The 21,076-nt window shown below is 43.7% G+C and overlaps 1 protein-coding gene across 6 annotated transcripts in view; it reads left to right on the forward strand.

Moving 5' to 3' along the window:
- The window catches only part of LOC105257219 (zinc finger protein chinmo), a 55,268-nt gene that overhangs the window by 10,742 nt on the left and 23,450 nt on the right, over positions 1 to 21,076 (forward strand). For 4 of the 6 annotated variants that reach the window (XM_011267683.3, XM_025412999.1, XM_011267682.3 and 1 more), the window contains exons 2-6: positions 4,326 to 4,553; positions 19,005 to 19,225; positions 19,618 to 19,964; positions 20,367 to 20,611; positions 20,735 to 21,001. In XM_011267683.3, the coding sequence (XP_011265985.1) occupies positions 4,433 to 4,553; positions 19,005 to 19,225; positions 19,618 to 19,964; positions 20,367 to 20,611; positions 20,735 to 21,001 (1,201 nt within the window). In that variant the 5' untranslated portion in view covers positions 4,326 to 4,432. Of the gene's footprint in view, positions 1 to 3,227; positions 3,907 to 4,325; positions 4,554 to 16,168; positions 16,506 to 19,004; positions 19,226 to 19,617; positions 19,965 to 20,366; positions 20,612 to 20,734; positions 21,002 to 21,076 lie in introns of those variants that run through there. The other 2 variants (XM_011267684.3, XM_025413005.1) reach the window with 2 other exon arrangements.

The raw sequence follows: 21,076 nt of genomic DNA on the forward strand, positions 1-21,076 counted from the left end.
AAATGTAATAATTTGATTCATGCAATCTCCAAAAACAATCCTTTCTTTATTTTAGAAATACGTAATGAAATAAAATGAGAGCGGATCGTCTTGATCTGTGCGAGCTATCTTTTGCTCTTGAAACAGAAAATATACATATCTCTCTTCTCCTGTTCCCCCTGTCTTCCCTGGATCGTGAATGTTTTGTTATCGCTGTCAAACATATTTACGCTTCTCACCTTGGCATTTTCATCAGAACAACTAACTCTTTGAGATCACCCTCCAGATAATTATTGTCGGGATTCATGTAGATATCTTTTTTCTGATTTGTCTCTTTGTCTCGGAGGCAGGATATTATGTTGACCCTAGTGGACGCAAATCGATTATTTTCTTAAAAAGCAGTTTCTCTGCAAAATTCGTATTTTCAAAAGCAAAAGTTAATTTTAAATTGTTTGCGAGATAATGTCTTCCTCTTATTTACATTCCTCGATGTGTAAGCCATGTTTATCATCAATTTCATTTGACTGGATAGATAAGCGATTAAAAATGCACGCGAAGTAATATCGTTGCAATTTAACGTTCCAAGCGCAATCATGGCAATAAAAAAACCTACTAGAAGCCCTTGTCTAATCTTTACGATTATATTATCACTGATATTTGTTCTTTCGTACATGAATATGTTTATAATAACGGTGATATTTCCTGTAGAAGCGCTAGCGCGTTCTTAAAGAGCATCGAGCGTATCAAGTGCGTTGCTTGTAAGCGGCCTGTCGAATCGAATCCAAGTCCGTTACTCGTCGAAACGCATTAATACGGTTTCCTTCGACAACGGCATTCTCTTTTAGCACGAAGGCAACAAAGACAACCGCGCTAAAAGCCGCCTCGCGAAAAATGACATCGTGTCAGGCGCCGTTCTTATTTTTCTCGTCGACTCACGATACGCGCTTTTCATAGACGTGGTTTCCCTCCCTCTCTCCTGCCGACCACCCCTCACGTTAACTCGACATCTCGACAACCATCCTTTTCCATATACTCGCCGTTGCTCGCCCTCGTACAAGGCACAATACCGTCGCCCATATTCAGCTATCTCCACATGACAATGTTGTTCAAAGACCGCACGTCGCTCTTTCTTTCCTTATTTTTTCATTTCGTCGAGTTCGTCAATTTTTCCTTCCGCGGAATCGCGGAAGGCTGGAGATTCGCTCGTTATTACTCGACCGCATAAGCCGTTGTCATATCGGAATATATACATCGAGTTTTTGCGCGATCGCGGAAGCTCGGGCTCCGCATTCCGCGCGTAGGATCGAAGTAGCGTCTATTTTCGTATACCTGCGTCGATTTTTCTTACATCTCTCCGCGAAAACTCGTACACGGTACAGATGCCATGCACGTGAAGGAGGAGAAACGCGGCGTCGCACGATGCGCGTCCACCGTAACGAGACGATTCTCGGAATAGCATGAAAACAGAAGAGTTAATATCCCACCCTGTATATATTTTCGAGAAGCCCGATTGAGAGGAGGCTCTGTTTTTCCGGCGCAAAAATGCGATGACATAATACCGCCGCCATAAGAGCGCCGAATTACGACGCCGGCGGACGCGCGCGCATCGCTCACACGCATGCACACGCGCACACACGCGCACCACGCACGCCCGCGATCTACGCTGCAGCGCGCGCGTGCGCTTCTGTGCACACGACCGTGTTGTGCAGCGTCGTGCGTGTCCGTGTGCGTGCGCAGAATACGCGTGTGTCGCGTATGCGCGTAGTTGTAACGCGCGTGCGGCCCCGCGGCGACCTTGAGCCTCCCTCTCGGACCTCCTGGCCCCTCCACCGATCGGTGCGTTTTGCCACCACGAGTGCCCGCGGTCCCCACCCCTTGGCCGCGATGCGTATATCTCCCTTCTTCTTTCCTGCCCCGCTTTCCCCCCCGTGTCAATCCTCTCTCTCTCTCTCTCTCTCTTTCTCTCTCTCCTTTTACGCGGTTCCGGGCCACGCAACTCGAGGCGCCTCCAACGCCTAAATTCCCCTCCGTCTTTGCTTTTCGTGCCGCGCGGCGGTTCCTAGCGATGGGCATCGATCGCACCGTCGCCGCTGATTTCTTTTTTTATCCCAATTTTTTTTTTACCCGAGCACGCGATGTATGTATCGGACCTGCCTGTCCAAGGATAATTTCGCGGCGAGATGGGCATGCTGGGTTTTATCGAACCGGGTAATGCCGCGCTGCACGCTCCGAGGATTTTCTTCTTCCGTTACGCGACTCGTGCTTTCTTACAGAACGCATCGAGCTCGCGATACGGCCCTGGGATACGTTGGATGAGAAAGGATACGCGATACTCTAGGCTACGCTACTCGGCGATAGCGACGCTCATGAGATCGTTTCATCCTTGTTGCTCATCGTTGAAGGTTTAACGGAGATGGACGATACCCGCGAGCATTGCAATCGCCAAGTGAAACGTAGCCGTAGGGCAAGAGGGGGAAGGGATAATACTCGAAAATGAGACGGGACGTCGAGAGAGAGAACGTCGAGGCGAGCGCGCGAGGGAGAGAGAGAGAGTTCTCCAGGCCGGAGAAGCGCAAAAAAAAAATACATAGGAGGAGGAAGCGCTGCGGAGGATCGCGCGAGAGCCGAAACTTCTAGCCTCGAACGATCGCCCCGCCGATCCCTACCCCTCCGAAGAAAAAGAAGCCGCCGAATCGTCGATCCCCCGGTCCCCGGCCCTATCCCTCCCCGGCCACCCACTCGGGTCCCCTTCTCCCGGTGATTCCGAGTTGCCGCCACCACCGTGTGCCGGGAACGCCGAAATTCTCCCTCCCCCTGCCCCCCCCGCACGCACGCATACATAAGCATACGCGCGCACACACGCCGCGTTCCGCGTAACCGCATTTGCATCGCCACCGATGACCCATATTCACGCTCTTTCTCGGCGATATACACTAGCGACGATGACGGCGGTCCCTCGATCCTCCCCCGCCCCCGTCCCTCTGCTCTCCCTGTCTCCCTCTCGGGCGGTTAGCTTCCTGCCCCCCCCCCTCGCCGCCGCTCGCGATGCCGCGCTACCTCCTGGTTCCCTCTCGCTCGCACCCGCGCGATTTTTCGGCTCCCGCGACGGACCCCCCCCCCCGCCCCCGGACCCGGACTCGCCGGCACCGCAAACGACGACAGTCACGCGCGATTCGTTCATGTGCCAATGCGCGATGCAAGCCGGTGGTGATTCGATTTCGGCCGGCAAGTGCGTATAGTCTCAGTCAGTCGTCTATCCAGTGCTCGTGCGACCGGTGTGCGTTTCGGACGGAGTACTCGAAATTCTGCTTTCTCGCTCGGTCTTACCGGGACACCCGTTCGTGCCAAGCTCGGGCGAGTCCCCGATCGGGTATTCCTCTCGGCGGTACACGCGCGCGGTGTGGATAGGATATACACATCGCGGATCATGCGCCGCGCGGAGGACACGTGCGTGCGGTGCCGAACTCGGTAGCTTTTCTCTTTTTTTTTTCGTCCTGTCATCCAGTGCTGGTATTCGCGGGTCGCGAAACAGGGACGCGAGGGCGTATTCCAGAGTGTATCGTCAACATCGGCTGTCATTAAAAATTGTCGAAATTTGTCGAAATTGAATGAAATCGAAGCGATCGCGCACCCGCCTTGACACGCCCCTGACACCGGTAAGATCTCTCCTCTTCTCTCGTTTGGCGCTTTTATCGCGGGCGTCGCGGAAATGCGGTGGAATTTTGACATGGCGCAGCCGGCTTCGGGTGCTCGCGGTTCGTGACTCACGAGTACATCTTGCGACTTGGGACTGGAATTATAATCCGCGCTCGATTTCTCGATCGAACGATCGGTCCCTGACGCGTGAAACATCGGTCGCGCGTGTCCGATAAGTTTGTCCGTCACGATAAACAAATACACACTCGCGCAGCCAGTGAATCGAAAGAGGTATGTTGCGTTTACGAGGTATCTCCGTATCTCGAGGTTATCAACATTCAACATTTCAGGCTGGACTGACAGTGCGCGATCTGATATTTCGTCTTTCATTCACGGAGACCAATCTCGATATAGTACTACTAACATGATAGTGCATGCAATGCCAAATAATAGTCTGTTTATTGGAAAAATTCTTTCGCAGAGATATGCATTTTTTGATGCGAGATGATTTATACGAATTATTTCCTCCGTGTTTACATCAATTTTTGAAACTCTTTTATTCATACCTTTGTGATTTTTATTCAGTTAGGTTTCTTCAATATATCTCCTTTAATTTATACCTTTTAACAATCAATCGTACATTTATTTTTTTTGCTTATGGCGAAAGAGAAAGAAAGATCGGTCGATAATTGGGACTGCTTTCTGCGTAGCTGGACGAGCAATTGGGCACGAACGCGATCAAGAAGGTAAATACCCATTGGAAGGTGGCTGCGAGAGGGGCGGTGAAGGTCACGGAGTTGAGTCTAAGGGTGGCATCATGGACTCTCATCAGCAGCAGTTCTGCCTCAAGTGGAACAGTTTCGGCAGCAACCTAGCAACGACGTTCTCAAACTTATTCAAAAGCGAGAGTCTCACCGACGTCACCCTCTTCTGCGAGGGTAAGTTCCTTAAATACTCCAACATATATCCTTCTCTTTATACGTAGGATTTATCCGTATCTCCTTGCGGCATTACAAATGGACTTCTCGTCGAAATAATCCTTTAAAATATGATTCGAAAACGCATTGCGTGGGCGAACGATGGTCGAATATTTCAAAGAAAATAATTAGATTTAAGCGTGACGCGATAATCGAAATAAAAGCAGAACTCAAAGGATTCGGCTGACTATTCGAAGGCCTTGACTCCTTGCTCTCGCTTATGTAGGTAGAAGGCCGATGCTTGAATGCACAAATAAAAAAAAGAAGCGCGTCTCTCTATTGACACGTGCGTTCGTAATATTCCAGAGATGTCGCATGCATTGCATTTATCAATATATCAAATCGAATCTTTGAACGAGAATCTCGTGCATAGAGAGGACACGGTTGTCGGACTTTCACTTTTTCGACACTAATGTAATGTTTCAAATGCCGGTAAACATCTGAAGGCTCTTCACCGTTATTTGTTCGAACGCCGGATAGGCTGTGTTGACGCATTGCAATTAATACGGCATTAAACACGTAATGGACGGCCGTTAATTTAACGCGATGATGTAAATTAATTCGATACTCGATTATTTTTCAATGTAAATGCCGCGCGTTACACAAACGGCAATCAAATGTGACGATGAGTTCTTGCGTCATAATATTGCAAATTGACTCTTCTCTTATATATCTGCTTGAGAGTCAGACGACAATCTTGACTCGTCTTCTAACGGGCCGCCGTAATGATTATTGAACGATCTCTCTCTCTCTCTTTCTCTTTCTAACAGAATTTTAACTAGAAATTTTATAAATTCAGAATATTTTATGTGATAAATAGTTGATAAAAATTTAGAATATTTATATAATAAATAATTGATAAAAAAAAATCTATAGAAATAAAATGTAGGAAATATGATTGCGCGTGAACGTTGTGGAAAATATAATTGCAAGAGCGATAAAGCAGTCAATTAATCAAATATATAGCGCAAAAATGAAATACTCGTTTAAGCGATTGATGCAGCGCGTGATAAAAATACCGTTGATTAAAAATCTCGTTCGGTTAATTTCGCGAATCGCGTCCGACCAGACGCGAGCCGTGACTCCTTGCGCGAAAGGGCCGGCCAGGCCGCGTTGCATTCGCACCGCTACCACTTTGCCGGCGAGCGGTACGAATTGGTGGCTGCATAGGTAGAGAAGTGCACGGGGTGGACGATTGGAACGGCCCCCTACCCCCGGTGGCCGGCCAATCGAGAATCAGCTGGTATGCACGGCGCGAATCTCGGCGGGGCGCGGCATCCGAATGCAGCGTGCACATATACGCACACAAATATACGTGCCATGCACATTCGCACACACGGAAATTGCCGTGTGTGACGTCTTCCCCACCGACGCGGCGAATGCAGCGGCCGACTCTTATGGGTCGTCAGCGCGAAACCGCAGTTCGCATCGAGCAGCGGTGCAACGCGCTCGTTGTAGGATTTCGATCGTGCGAAAATAATTCGCTGAGCGAATTCGCGATCGGTTTTTCGTGTGTTTGAAAAACAAGAGTGTTATCGCGAGAGGGTTAAAGAATAAATAGTGATTGTGGAGCGAAAAAAAATTGTTTTCGTCAGTCCAAGGTACGAGAATAAACATGCATAATTGTAATCTAACAACGCGATGCGTATATTGATTCTTATATATCTATTAATCACATATCCAGAGTTTCGTCAATAAAATTCATGTCAATAAAATTCACAATCAAGGATACAATTACAAGGATTTATCAGTGCAAGTGCGACGTGATAACGACGCTAACTTGTGCAATTTTCGGTAACGCTCCTACTCCGTTTTTTTGTGATTAATTAACATAAGATGATACAACGTATATATTTATTTATTTATTTAAAAATTGTTTAAAATGTTTCGTTAAGAATGCAGCGTATAAGGGCAAGATCCACAAAATGAATACGAGATCCATCATAGAATTGGTCAAGTTAATTGACTATTTGTCTCGCCACTTGTCGTTCGAGTCTTTTTTTTTCTTCTAACGGTCTTCGTGATTATTTAGATTGATGGAGTAGCGTCGCCAGCTTGTCGAAACTCCGATTATCCTCGAATCTTTCAATGCAATTACGATGACTATGTTATTCGTGTCAAGAATGAAAGTAACAAAAAGTTTGAAATGCGTGACATTTCTAGTTATGAAAATATTTCTGGATTTTTCACATGAGCCTTTAGAAGTTTTTCATTACTATTTTCTAAGATTATAATGCGCTAGAAGGTCATGCTAATAAAAATGCTATCGGTCTTTTTTAATATCGTTCTTTACATGTCATCGTTAGATTCCATCCAACTTAATTGATAAGGATAAACTTAAATCTCCACGTGCAGTATATAATCGACAAAACATCAGACGAAATATTACGTCGAGTAAACACATGATTATTTATCACTGTCATACAAATCGGATAAGTATACCGCATAAAAACGATAGTACGGGATTATCTTTTGCAGTTATACCACAAATATACGAACTTGGAAGGCCAGTCAAATAGTATATATAATCTTTCGTCGTTACTTTTTATTGCAAAAATTTGAGCGTTTGTTAAAAGATTGTTAAATATGTTCCAAATTAATATTCGCGAGGAAAACATCTCGTTTTTGATATTTGTAGATTATAGCTATTTACTTTCCTCGTTAGAGGAAATATTTTTCTCGGCAGATGGTTGAAAACGATCAAAGTCTGATGAAATCGAACAAAAGTTAAAGTTCAAATTGATATCGATTCGCGATAACTCTCGGCCTCTGCTCTTCGGGCTGGCACTTCCGAAACTCTCCTCTTGTTTTTATCATCGTCGATATTAATTCCACCGTGTGTGCAATCGACCCGGCGTGCTATCCCCGCTATGTCGACAAGCCGTTATTCAATCCTCGCATCTAACGCTTTCACCTCGCGCACGTCGCGCGTGTCCTGATTTACGAAAACTGCGTTCGCTGCCGAAGCTGGAGAGAGATCGATGATAAGTTTCATCGAGATTCATCGACCGAAGAACAACTCAATTTATTTCAATGATTTTGAACAATTTCTTGCACTCCCTTTCTATACATCATAGAATAGATCGAAAGACACGTGTATGTATATATATATATATATATATATATATATATTTTTTTTTTTTTATATGTACTTGTTTCCAAGGATTGACGCCTACATGTTTGATTCCGTCCTTGAATATCGTGCTGAGAAACCGTAAGATAAGAAACCATAAAATTCTTCTCGAAAGGGCAAAGGAAGCTCGACGAGTGGGAAGGGTTCAAGGACGAGACTTGAGGAAAGAAACGCTAAATCGTAACGTCAAGAAGAAACGCGTTGAGCAACTATCGAGGGTTCATGAATGTGCGTGTGCGCGCAAGTGCGTGCATCGATAATGTGCGTGTATGTACGTATCTAGTCGTATAGGAAGCTCGGAAAGTAGGCCTCGGTTATACAGTTAGATCTAACCGTCCTTTTCTCCTCGTGCTCCTCTCGACGTATGCAAGTACCGCGATGTGGAAACCGTGAGCCTCGATCGATCGTGATCGAGGAGACGTAAAAGAGAAAATAAATTGCGCTATCAATTTTCATATCAATGTGTGTAATTTTTATATAATACACACACATGCATATATTCTTTTAATAATTGTAGATGGACATTTTAAATATTTATTAACAAAATCACACTTTGAAGAAAATTATATTAATGCACTGAGAAAAAAATCTGGTTGCATTAATTAGAATTCTGGTAGATTCAACCAGTATGTCTGTTGGAAAATGGACGAACCAGAATTCTTGTAGAAATTACCAGATGAATCTGATTAATTTCTTTCTGTTGAATTTACCAAATTTTCTGGTTAATAATAGGTCAAACTCACCAGCATCAAGTCGTCTACAATTTTTTCAATCTCAAATCTGTTTAATGTTCTGAATTCCAACACGATTATTGCATAAATTCAATCAAGATTATTGAATAAATTATTTGAAATTCAGTAGAAATTAAACAGTGATGCAAGAAGAGGATGCAGCTCAAACACACACAATCAGAGAGCTAGCGTGCAAGAGAGCTCCTCTTTCTGGCACTACTGCTCGTAAGAGAAAAAAAATATACTTTGGATTTAATGTTAATACTAGTTCTTTATATACATTTCATGACAAATATTTAATACGAGTGAAGTTAAGAGTGGCTCGCCGCCTAGTGGCAAGCAAAGAAGTTAATGCAACAAGAAATTTTATAAATTCAACCAGAAAATAGTAACCAAATCCTTATAGTAAAATCTATTAAACGTTCTAGTTATAAAAAATCTTATCATTAGAAATTCTTGTTTGATTTAACCAAAATGCCTTCAATCATATACGTCTTGTTGGTACAATCAAACGATTTTTCTCAGTGTGTATACATCCTTTAATAATTGTAGATGGACTTTAAATGTTTATTAACAAAATCACACTTTGAAGAAAATTATATTAATGAGCCCGCGAGTTGAATAACCGTAAGCTAAAAACATAATGTCAAATTATAATTCTATAATGGGGGCAAACTCTTTATTTGATGACGCGGCTTCATTAACAATTTTGTCAAAATGAAAACATCGGACAAGTACTGTTTGCCGAGGATTAACACGCGATGCCTCAAATTGAGACGCTAAGAGGAAGCACAAAACTCGGAAGTATAGAATACGCTGTTTGCGAAGAGAAACGCGCAGGTTCGCCTACGCGGGTTCATTAGTGTCAATCTCCTCCTAAATCGATGTCATTCCGTGCGATTATTCCCTATCGATCCTATTGAGATAGAGTATTACCGCGAAACCACAAAAGCTGCTTCAAGGTAATCGCTCCCTCTCCCTCAAACACCGGATATCGATCGAAACGCGGACAGGCGCCGATGTACAAGCCCGGTACGCTATCGATACTGCTCAGATCGGCACGCAACGCATGCATGCGTGCGTGCGTCCGTGACTCGCTACGATATCTGACAAACTTTATAACCAGCACGTCGAATTTAGGATTAGAAGGAAGCCATACATCTTTCCGTAGTCTTCCGTCTTTGTATACTATTTGACTATCAGACGTTCGAGGATGCGCGTGTGTCGGCGTTTTTAACGTAGAGCGATAAAGAAGCGCGTGCGCGCTGTTTCGCAAGTAGCTTTTAGTAGAATTTTTGCCGAATAATAATACGATTTATCATCGATTTTCATTAAAATTCCGGCATATGCTCATGTTGCTTGCGCTCATCGGGTATTATGCGCGTCGCACGCGTACCGTTACGGTATCCGTGCTGCAAGATGACACACGTGGCGTGCATTAGAAACGGCACACATGTACCGTTCGTCTGCCCTCGCTCGTATTTGTACGTGTGTAGCCACGGTTCCATCTTCTGGAGTTATAGGATTATCTTAGGTGCGAGAAGCGCTCACATACGTATACACATATGCATTCCGCTGTGAAATATTACGATACACGCGTGTCATAGTTTATCTTGAATATAATACTTACCTTTCTCTCTCTCTCTCTCTCTCTCTCTCTTTTTTACGCCGTATCTAAACAATAATAAATCAGAGTCCCTCCGCGAGAGCTTGAGACTTCGAAAAATGACGTTCATTGGTTTACTACAAATTTTTACTACAAATTGCATCATAATAAATTTTAATTATCGGTAATTATTTATTTGCGTGATCAAACGAGTAAACATTTAAAAAACTCGTAATAAATCTAGAGATTAAATTTTTAAAAAGTTTCATTAAGAAATGTAAGATTTTTTTAGGAAAAAAATTACAACACACTCACTGTATATTTGAATATACTATAAATATTTCCAAATTTTATTCAGAGATTTTTAATATAAAAAATTTTAAAATTTTCATGTTTTTAGAACAGATATTGAGTCACTTAATTCTGTATAAATTAACGCTTAAATAAAACAATATGCGATCCGCAAGAATACGATTGTCTCAGACATCCACTTTAAGCGATTTGGATCAGCAGGTTTCTGGGTTAGTAGACTTGGTGCAGCGCGATAAAGCAACGACCTCATTTTTTCAAGTAATGCGTTATCTGGTTGAACAAAAAAGATTTGTTCTCGATAGAAAACTGGGTCGTATCTACGCTTTGTCTATGGCTTGTTGAAAAAACCGGCGCGCATTAATGCACGTCCAATGTCTCATAGATATTTCGTCAACGATCGAACGATCGGCTGCACGATTCTCTGAGAAGGAGAGGGAGAAATTTTATATTTCAAACCATATACTTCCGGTATGATATCGCGAGATACTTAATATTGCATCCGTTTGAGACGGATACTGTTTGCGGTCAAACGACGGATATGCTTGTCGAGATGAATAACCGTTTTGGTTTTAAAGCTTAATCTAAATATCGATAGAGCGGTGCAAGAAATATATATCAATGTGTACAAATAGAACAGAAACTCCTCCCAAAAAGTAACCGAGAAAGAGCACTTAAATATGTAATATAGAAATCTATGATATTTTCGGCAATTCGTAATAGACATTCGTTTCTGCGGAGAAATTGCATGATATAAATAACAGCGAGATCGTAAAAGCTGCGTTATTTTCAGAATTGAAGATTCACGTGATGATATCGACAGCGCGTTTCAATACTAAACTTTGACGAGCGCTTCTCGCACAGATTTGCTATGCTTCCGCATGAATGAAACATTCCATTGAGCACTTGAACTTGGTGAAGCCACCAGTGTGCGAACAACAGTGTCGAGAGATGGACAATTTCGAACGAATGCGAGATTGTATCATCTTCTCCGAAAGTGAATCGGCGGTCGAACCACGTGTCGTGTGTGAAATTCAAATTTTTTTCGCAGATTGTAATATGTCGCTGCCCTCGTAAAAAAGGCCGCTCCTCAGAGCGAGAAAGACTCATTCGTGGAAGAATGAAACTTGCAATTAGCGGTTGATTGTAAATTCTGTGTAAAATTCGAAAACAAAGATATAAATAATTATAAGCTGGAGGAGATCAACGATTTTGGAAATTAATCGATACGCGATTCTCGAGGATAATCGAGTTATCGCTCGCGGGACCAATCGAGACCGCTATCTCCGAGATGATCCCGAGACTCTCTATCGCCGACCAACGTGTTATTCTTGCGTACGCGTCACCGCACGTCGAATGAATGCAAGGCGATATAGTATATCGTAATTCGAGAGCCTCGATGCGTGACCGGGATCTCGAGGGGGATAACTCGTAAAGGGAGAGAGAGAAGAGAGGCAGAGAAGAAGAGAACAAAGGAAGAGAAACGCGCACGACGAGTGAACGAACGCCGCTCGCAAACTCCGCTCATGGCAAAAGTACACTTCCTGGAGTCAAGGCTAGCCCGCGCTCTGATGCAACAGGATGCCGGCCATTGACTTTGCCTCTCTACCTAGGGTCATCCTCCCCTCGTCCTCCCGTTCCTGCGTCGTTATGCGAAAGTTTATCCCCCTCGGCATTTTGGGTGAATGCACCAAGTGAATGGCCAGCTTAAGATACACTGGAAAGTTACCGCGTAAACATTTTAACGATCGGTTATATAAGTACCTGGTCTTGATTTTTATCGAAAGCTCCGCTCGATATTTAAAGAAAATTCTCAACGAGAAGATAAATTAATAAATTAATTAAATAAATGGCGGGGAAGAAATATACACGTGTATGTAAACTTGAGCGTAGTAGTGACTGTTGCCGATCGGGCATTCACTGATGTACACATCCTCTTCTCGCTGGCCTTCTAGCCGGGTGGTCGGTGATCTTCTCGGCCTAACCGTATGTGCGTGGCCTTCTCCGCTGCTATTTCTATTACAAACATATAATCCGGTCGATCGCTAACGCGGAACTGCGTGGCGATTTATCCGCGGCTTTGTTACGGCACAAAGAAAGAGAGAAGGAAGTTGAGACAGAAGAAACTATGCGGCCGAGACATTATCGCCGATATTCCGCTATCAAAAAAATAAAAAAGAAACAACGGCATTCGTGCTTTTCTTCATTCTCCGCAAAATCTCAGCTTATATATAAGATATCGATTTCTAAATATATCTCTTTCGATTTTAGAACACGGCCTCGGATGCTATAATTGTTAGGCTGTGTTACGGTGCAATACACACAAGTGCTCGCGCTGCGCACATATTCCTCTCTCGATTCCGTATCTGAATTTTGTCACGATGTCACAATCTAATCGAGGCAATCCGCGGGCTGTCGGGAAAAAAGTCAACGTTAGACATGTGCGGAGGTGAGGCCTCAAGGCTTAGTTAGTATTACAAGGCGAACGACCAAGAATTACGAAAGCGCGACACTTCTGCGGCATTGGCCCTTATCAGATCGTTAGAGGAAACTTATTGGCCGCTATTAACTATTTACGGGAGGGAACTCGATGGGAGCGAAAGTCGGTTAACGCCGGTACGCGATAACGCTCTTGAAAACACGAGAAAAAAAACGTATGCATTTATTAGGCGAATCGCACGCGTGAACGCTGATAAATGCGCCGAATCGGTCGATATCGATAATGGAAAATGGGTCAATGACACGGCACGAATTACGCAATAGATAATAAAAACTTGCGCTCATCGCTCATTCGCACACGCGTGCATTTTATACGTCCGCGCGACGGATGTACGTGCGCGATGCGTGAGCAAGTTCACGACCATGAATTAGATGAATGGCCGGAATTAGAAGCCCTTTGTATTCGCGCTCGCACGTCCCATTTGCGATGCATATTCCACGCGCAAAATATTATATTCAACGTCGAAAGGTAAATTTGCGAGAAGAGAAAGGTGAATCAACTATCGATAATTGTATCTGAAAAATATTAATTCTCTTTGTCTTTCTCTAAAAAAAAGTATATTGCCATGTTTGCCATGTTTATTAATCGGCAATCATGCAGATATCATATTCTCTCCTTGAATGAATTATATTAATACCGGCTCTTTTTTACGAGTAACATGGTCTCACGAAATTGGATCCTCGATGAAGTTCCGCGAAAAAAAACTGCGCACGCAACGCCCGCGGTCCAAAGCTCCGAATCCCGAAAGAGTTCGACGCGCGCGCGCGCGCGCGAGAAAGAGAGAGAGAGACGATTAATATTCGCGGACAAAGACGCGCGTCTATTTTCCGCATCCCAGCGCTCTTCCTACGCTCGGGTGCGTATGTATGCGTGCGCGCATGCTGTTACATCCACACACTCGCCGATTTATCGCGGGGGCAACCTCGAGATTTCACGATCTCCACGTGTCGTTTCTCGCGCGTATCGCGATGCGTGTGTGGTGCGCTCTCCTCTTCTCCCGCCCCGGACTCCTCGGTTCCTCCCCATACTCTTTATTTTTCTCTTCTTTTTTTTTTATTTTTGCCTTTCGACACCGCTTTCGGTCGCGCTGTGCAACGAACTTCGATTACGTGCGAAGAAAACGACCTTGGTCCCACGCGGCCATTGGCCGGGCCCAGAGGAAGCGCGATCGGCGATTGGCCCGTCGACCAGAAGACGATGAACGAAGTTGAACCGAGCCGAGCCGAGCCGAGCCGAGCCGAGCCGAGCCGAGCCGAGCCGAGCTGAGCCGAGCCGATACACCAGATCGGGCCAATATACATTCGCTCGTGTTCGCCTAGCATACTCTGCATCGTCGACCTTGACGGGGCATTGACCGCCGTTCCCTTCCCTTAGACGCGTTCCTCCGTGTGTATTAGAGGCTTGACTTTGCTCTAATCAAATCGGCGAACTAGTCCTATCTATCGGGAAAATATAATAGCGCGAGCCGCTGCTCCCCGCGAATTCTCGGCGACGAGCGGCGAAGATCGCTCCACGTGATTTTTCCGGCTCCTCCTGCACTGAGAAAAAAATCTGATTGCATTAATTAGAATTCTGGTAGATTCAGTACGTCTGTTGAAAAATGGACGAACCAGAATTCTTGTAGAAATTACCGGATGAATCTGATTAATTCCTTCCGGTTAAATTTACCAAATTTCCTGGTTAATAAATACTAAACTCGCCACCAAGTCTAAAATTTTTTCCATCTAATCTTAAAAGTCTGCTTAATTTTCTGAATTCCAACAAGATTATTGGATAAATTCAATCCAGATTATTGAATAAATTATTTTTTTAAGTTCAGTTTGTTAGAAAATAAACTGATAAACAGTGATGCAAGAAGAGGATGCAGCTCAAACACACAATCAGAGAGCTAGCTCCTCTTTCTGGCACTACTGCTCGCAAGAGAAAAAAAATATACTTTGGATTTAATGTTAATACTAAGTTCTACTACTAGTTCTTTATATACATTTCATGGCAAATATTGTGAATACGAGTTAAGTTAAGAGTGGCAAGCAAAAAAATCAATGTAACAAGAAATTTTATAGATCCAACCAGAAAATACCAAATCCTTATAGTAAAATCTATTAAACGTTCTAATTATAAAAAATCTAGTCTTATCACGATAACTACAAGTTCTTGTTTGATTTAACCAAAATGCCTTCAATCATATACGTCTTGTTGGTATCAATCAAACGATTTTTCTCAGTGTGCGTTCGGGTTTTGTAAACACGGGTTTTGAAATACCATCCGCGATATTTTACGCCGATTTAATTTTGTGCCGATCGACGCAAAAAAGATTTTCCAATTTTACGCATCTCGAGAGATTACAAAGATTCCCCTCTTTCGTAACGTTGTTATTCTATTTCCGATGCAGAAGAAGGAGATCGAGATCTTCTCTCTTTCTTCCGTAATATATTTGCTCAACATTTTTGGAGCTGATAAAAATGACGACTCTACGACGTATCGGTCGCTGACATTGGGACGCAATTGACATTGACTTATAAGCTGTGATTGTCGGTTTTACCCGCGGCGTTTATTACACGCATTCGGCCACGGTGCACGTACACGTAGGCCCCGAATTATTATTGCGTAGTAGGGGGAACGATGACCGTTGTAAGACGCTTCGTCGAAAACCCTAACTCCCAAAGAGCTCTACCGGCTGGCCTTGGAATATGAATAGATTGCTCGCGAAGAGTGCATTGCACTGTTGCGTAACTACGCGCGTTTTATTTGCAAGTTTCGGCCGTCGAGGAGCTACTGGCGATCTCGCTTCTCGTTATTAAATTTCTTCGTAATCCCGGTAATGTGCTTGAAAAATATTTCTCCAATTAACGTAGAGAAATAGGGTACAAATAGAGTATCGTAGATAAGTGTTTTAGACAACGCTCTTTAGACGCTAACAAACTTAACGTTTAATCAACGCGGTTTAATAACTATGCAATTTTTATTTTTACTTTGGCAAAGGATCGCTCGACGAGTATGCATTATATAAGTAAAAAAAAAAAAATATATATATATATTTGTTTTTTTCGATAGCTTTTGCACTCTCGCCGATCCTATCGCTTATCTGCAATCAAACGTTATCGTTTACGATGGCCGCCCTCGCTTTCGCATTATAAATATAGTCCTCCACTATGAACAATATCTAAATAGATATCGCGCGCAGTCGCGCCGAGAGTCGCCCGCGCTTTATCTCTATTCGCTCATTCAGTAAATAGCCGTGCTCTCGCTCGCCTCGACAAGTCGATGACGGCGTTGCGGGATGTCATAAACACGCTCTCGAGGTCTCCACGCGCTCGCGTTACGCAACCGCCGCTTCTGAAATTCTCTGCAGCGTATATTTTGCATGCGCTCTGATAATGGAAAGCAATAATCGCGCCTGACACGCATACGCGAGAAGCACATCTCGAGAGTTTGTTGCGACACCCACGCGTTGTAAGATTTTTTAATAATTCCGGGACTCTCTTATACACGCTGATGAATTCTGCATATTTCATTATTTCCACAAGTGTGCCTGCGGCAAACCGCGCTGCCGTTTCGCGTATTTATCATGTACGCGGTTCGCAGATGTAGATGCGGGCAATGATATTACTCTTCCTCTTGTGCAATCGAATCGGTGAGTGAAACTTTTTTTCTCCGACAAAATGAAATTTTTTTTTTTTTAATTCATCAATTTCGCGTACGAGCTTGGTTCTATTGTTCTCGTCGCGCGAAGACTCGTCGCGCAAAGTATCCTAATTTTGATGTAAGCGGTGGCGCAAGCTGTCGCGAAACGCCCACGCACTTACACGCGACTCGGCCATTGGCCCTTGCATAGCGCGTAATGAGCAAAGCGTACATCTATATTTGCGATGCTATATTGGACAGGTTGTAATCAGCGAGATTATTGTTACTTGTCGATTAGAGCGCAGAAATGCAAAAATTATTTCTAGCTCGAAGTTCGATATCGCGAATATTCTGCTCGTTATTATTAAATGAAAGACAAATTTACGACGCGATACATTTCGATAAGCGCCGCGGGAGAACCTAAGAGCCATCATGGAAACCGCGTTATGCTTTTCTCCCTCTCCTCCTCGGATATATACGTGGCAAATTCAATATTCGTCGGATAAGAGGCTTGAAATTGGGCGCAACGGGGAGTGCACGGAAATTTGATCCCGCGCCGAGAGGAAGCTCAAAGAGTTGGATACACTTTGTGTCCTACTCGGGAGCCACTCGGAAAGACAGGTGCTTTGAGCCACCTGGTCTTGCCCTCGTCACCTTTCTCTTTTCTCCTCTCGCACTTGATTTCCTTATTCGGAGAGGACACTATCGGATGAGGTTTCTTCCTCATCCATCTAAAAACGCACGCCTGCGTCTAAAGACGAAGCGCTTTCACGATATGTTCCATTATCTCGATCCGTATGAAATTAATGAAGCGAGGGAGAAAAATAAAACGTAATAACTTTTGATAACGAGATGTGCACATGAATGCGTATCAAAAATGTAGCAAAAATACTTGAATGAAACCATAACAAAGAGAGATAACAATATCTCTTCTTCTCTCTAAATTAACGCTTAAATAGACTTACATGTACGATGAGCGAAATCAAACTCAAAGAGCAAATAACTTTTGATAATGAGATATGTATATAAGTCTACGTGTAGATTTAATTTAAAAATTAAGGATGTTTTGTACCTATTTTTCAAAATATTGAGAATTTAATGAAAATTGTACAGAATATCCTTACATGTGTTTAGAATCTTCAGTACAATTTTTAATCGCTTCACTAAAGCGTTCACAAGTTATAAGGATTTTAATTTGCCCCGAATTAACATGTGTTCTTGTGGGAAACGTATAACCACGTCGATTCAAATGACAAAAACACATGGAAATAATATTCAGAATTTGTTGAAAATTTGCAAAAGTTTAGATGCAGAGGAAATATTTGATCGAATAATATTATAGAAGTACTAACTGGTTAAAAAGATATTAAATATAATTTAATGAAGTTAGTCATGTATCTGTCACAAGGCAGAATTCTCTGGCAAAAGTTAATCATTTCGATTAACAAAATTCGGAATATTTCAGTAAAAACGCAATAAATATTAAAAAATACATCTCTGCACTGTAGCTAAGCTCAAATTGTAATATTCCACACAATTTCTTACTCAAAATACACCAAAAGTGGATATATTCGTCAACATTGATCTTCAGCTACTTTTTGCTGAGATTGTACATGCAAAACATCCTTAAACAAATTTCGCGAAAAACTTGAATGAAGCTATACGAAAGAAACTTTTTCGTAGCTCTAGATTAAATTTTAAATAAACTTGTGTGTATGTGTGGGTGTGTGCGACACGAGAAAGGATTTTTTAAATAATTCTTTCCGAAGGCCATAATGCAGAAAGAGGCTTGAGTGATCGCTCACGTGGTCACGGCTCTTTTTTTCACGCGCAGCCGTTCCCGAATTTTTGTCGGGCGCCCTACGTGCAGCGGTCGCCCGTGTCGTGTTACACGCCCGCGCGCTTGGCGAGCATGCATTATGCTTAGCGTGCGCGTGAATTATGAATTATATGGAAGATCGTGTCGGAAGATGACCTACATACGCAATGGGCTGCGAGAAAGGGCATCGACGTCAGTCGCGCTAGCCCCGGGTTCTCCTTTATGTCGCGTCGCGGAGAGGGAAATGGTGGGCCCGAGTTGAAAAAAAAAAGGGTTCGTCGGTCACCGGCTTCCTTTGCACGCCAAAATTCCCGCGCTCGTTCGCGTTACATCGTGAGAAAGCCGTGAGAAAGAGACCGGGCCGTTTTGTGCGTGCATTGAAAATTTCTATGCTAATTTCGTGATAAATCCTCCGCGAGTTTCCTACGCGTTAATTCTTGTAATTACCGAGTATACAAGCGCGCGCTAGTACTTTATACTAAATGAAATTAGTGGTAACGCTCGTAATATTCAGACTCATCCAGCGATGTATAATTTTAATTTTATTTAAATACTTAAATAATTAAGATTAATGGATAATGATAACTCATTTGTAACTCGTCGAGTCATTTCCCTTTGATAATAAGTGACTTTTTCGTATCTATACTTTCTCATCGTTTATTAAGACGGTGTATTCGATTTGTATTCCAGGAGTTACGTTCAAGGCGCACAGATTAATTCTCGCAGCATGCAGCAAGCACTTTCAGGAGCTTTTCGAAGGAATGCCGCCTTCTCCCGCGGGACTGATCGTTATTCTCGACGGGACGAGTGCCCATAATATGGCGTCCCTTCTCGAATTCATGTACCGTGGAGAGGTACACGTGTCCCAGGAATCCCTCAGTTCTTTCCTCAAGGCGGCTGAATGCCTTCAAGTATGTGCTTGTCTTTTTTCGAAAAATAATGACCTTAAATAATGTTCCCCAAATATAATTGTACACGTGGCGCGCGGCGCCTCCAGATATTTCGACGGCCCTCTATCTTTATGTGTCATTTGTACTAACGGAGAAGCTCTCGATAAGAGTTGAATCATTTGTCAAACTTTCTTCGAAATTGTCGCCTTGAACTCGGAATCGCACATGTTTCAATTCAGTATTTCAAATATTTATTGCAAAAAAAAAACGGCATTTTACGCATTTAGTTAATATGTAGAGCAATACAAGCGTATAATATTTATTAGAATAATCGATATTCGTAACGTGTGTTGAAGAATAATCAACCATTTTTATATCCGTAATATATTTATTATTTTTTCCGTAAATTCTAGGTTAAGGGTCTGTCGATCATCGAACATGAAAAATTGGCTGTGGCGCAGAGGCACGCCGCAGAGAGTAGCAATACTTCCGCGGACGTAGAAGGTAGCAGTGGAGGCAGAGAAGGCAGTAACGGTACCGTAGGAAGTAGCGTCGGTAGCGGTAACATGGGTAATATCTTCGGCAACGGGGGTGGCGTCGGCGACGTGAATGACATGAGCGAGGCCGGCGAGGTCACCATGCCCAGGAACACCATGAAGAGGACCCCCACACCGGTGCCGTCGCCCGCTCCAGCGTACACTGTGCCCAATGTGTACTCGAGCTCTCACTACTACGAGAGTTTGCCGAAGAAGATGATGAGGTAAGGATAATATTTTTCGCAGCGCGACCAAAGGATCCGTGATGGTCTTGTACGAGAAAGCCTTCCGAAAGTAGCCTTCCTACGTTCTAACGTTTCTAGCGATGACGTATGTGCGATAAATCGCGGAAACGAAAAGAAATTTTGGACTCGCTAAAAGATTCCGTTCGATCGAATTAGCATTTCGCTGAGTCCAAATTCCCCGATGTAGAAAACGACAAATGATTCTTATTCCGGAGGGAGTGTCTTTTTCATTCTTTCGTATTCTTTCAATCGCGCTACGATTTCCGGAATCTCCGGCTCCCACCTTGCTCGTAATACGCATGTTTACCAAATATCCGCGTTATACGTTCTTACCGATTACGCTTGCGTGAGATTCTTTGAGTTGCGACCGCGTATTTTTAGATCGCCGAGCGACGTCGACACACTGGGAAGAGCGAGCGTATTGCGCGACGGCGCTGCCTTCCGGCCAGCGTCTGCCCCGCATCCGCACTTGCTGGATAACCATTTTTACCAACCGTTCGCTCATCCCTCTGATCCCTTGCATCCTCATACCGCGCCTCACACGCCGACAGAAATGGAACAGCAGTTGGAACGAGCGCGATCCGAGGAACGCAGTAACTGCGACATCAAGGAGAGCGTTGCCGAAGGTGAGAAAGAGAGAGAGAGAGAGAGAGAGAGAGAGAAAGAGACAGATCTCTTCTTGGAGAGATCAATGTAAAATCGAATCAAACGAGACGTATTTTCACCAGAAAACTTGTGTCCTGTCGCAGATCTTCGAATAAAACAAGAGCCAACAGCGTTGACCGAAAAAGTGGATAAGTTGGCGGAGAGGCTATCCGAGGTTTATTCCGGACGAGGATTCGACGCGAGCTCGTACGGACCGAACTCGGATCATCTGCCACACGGAGCACAGCTGGGTCCGGCGATAGTAGCACCGATTGTACCGGCTCATCCGCCGACATCCGATCGAAAACCCACGCCCGCAATGTGGAATACGAAGATCAACAAGGCCAGCACTGTCTCTACTGTCGATGGCGGTGAGTACCATCTATTGTCTTTGCGTCATTATGAGAGATCGGTTACTTACTTTTGTACCTGGCGAGCGGCGCAAA

This window comes from Camponotus floridanus, unplaced genomic scaffold (genome assembly GCF_003227725.1).
Source record: "Camponotus floridanus strain SB8 unplaced genomic scaffold, Cflo_v7.5 scaffold11, whole genome shotgun sequence".
In the NCBI taxonomy this organism is placed as follows: domain Eukaryota; kingdom Metazoa; phylum Arthropoda; class Insecta; order Hymenoptera; family Formicidae; genus Camponotus; species Camponotus floridanus.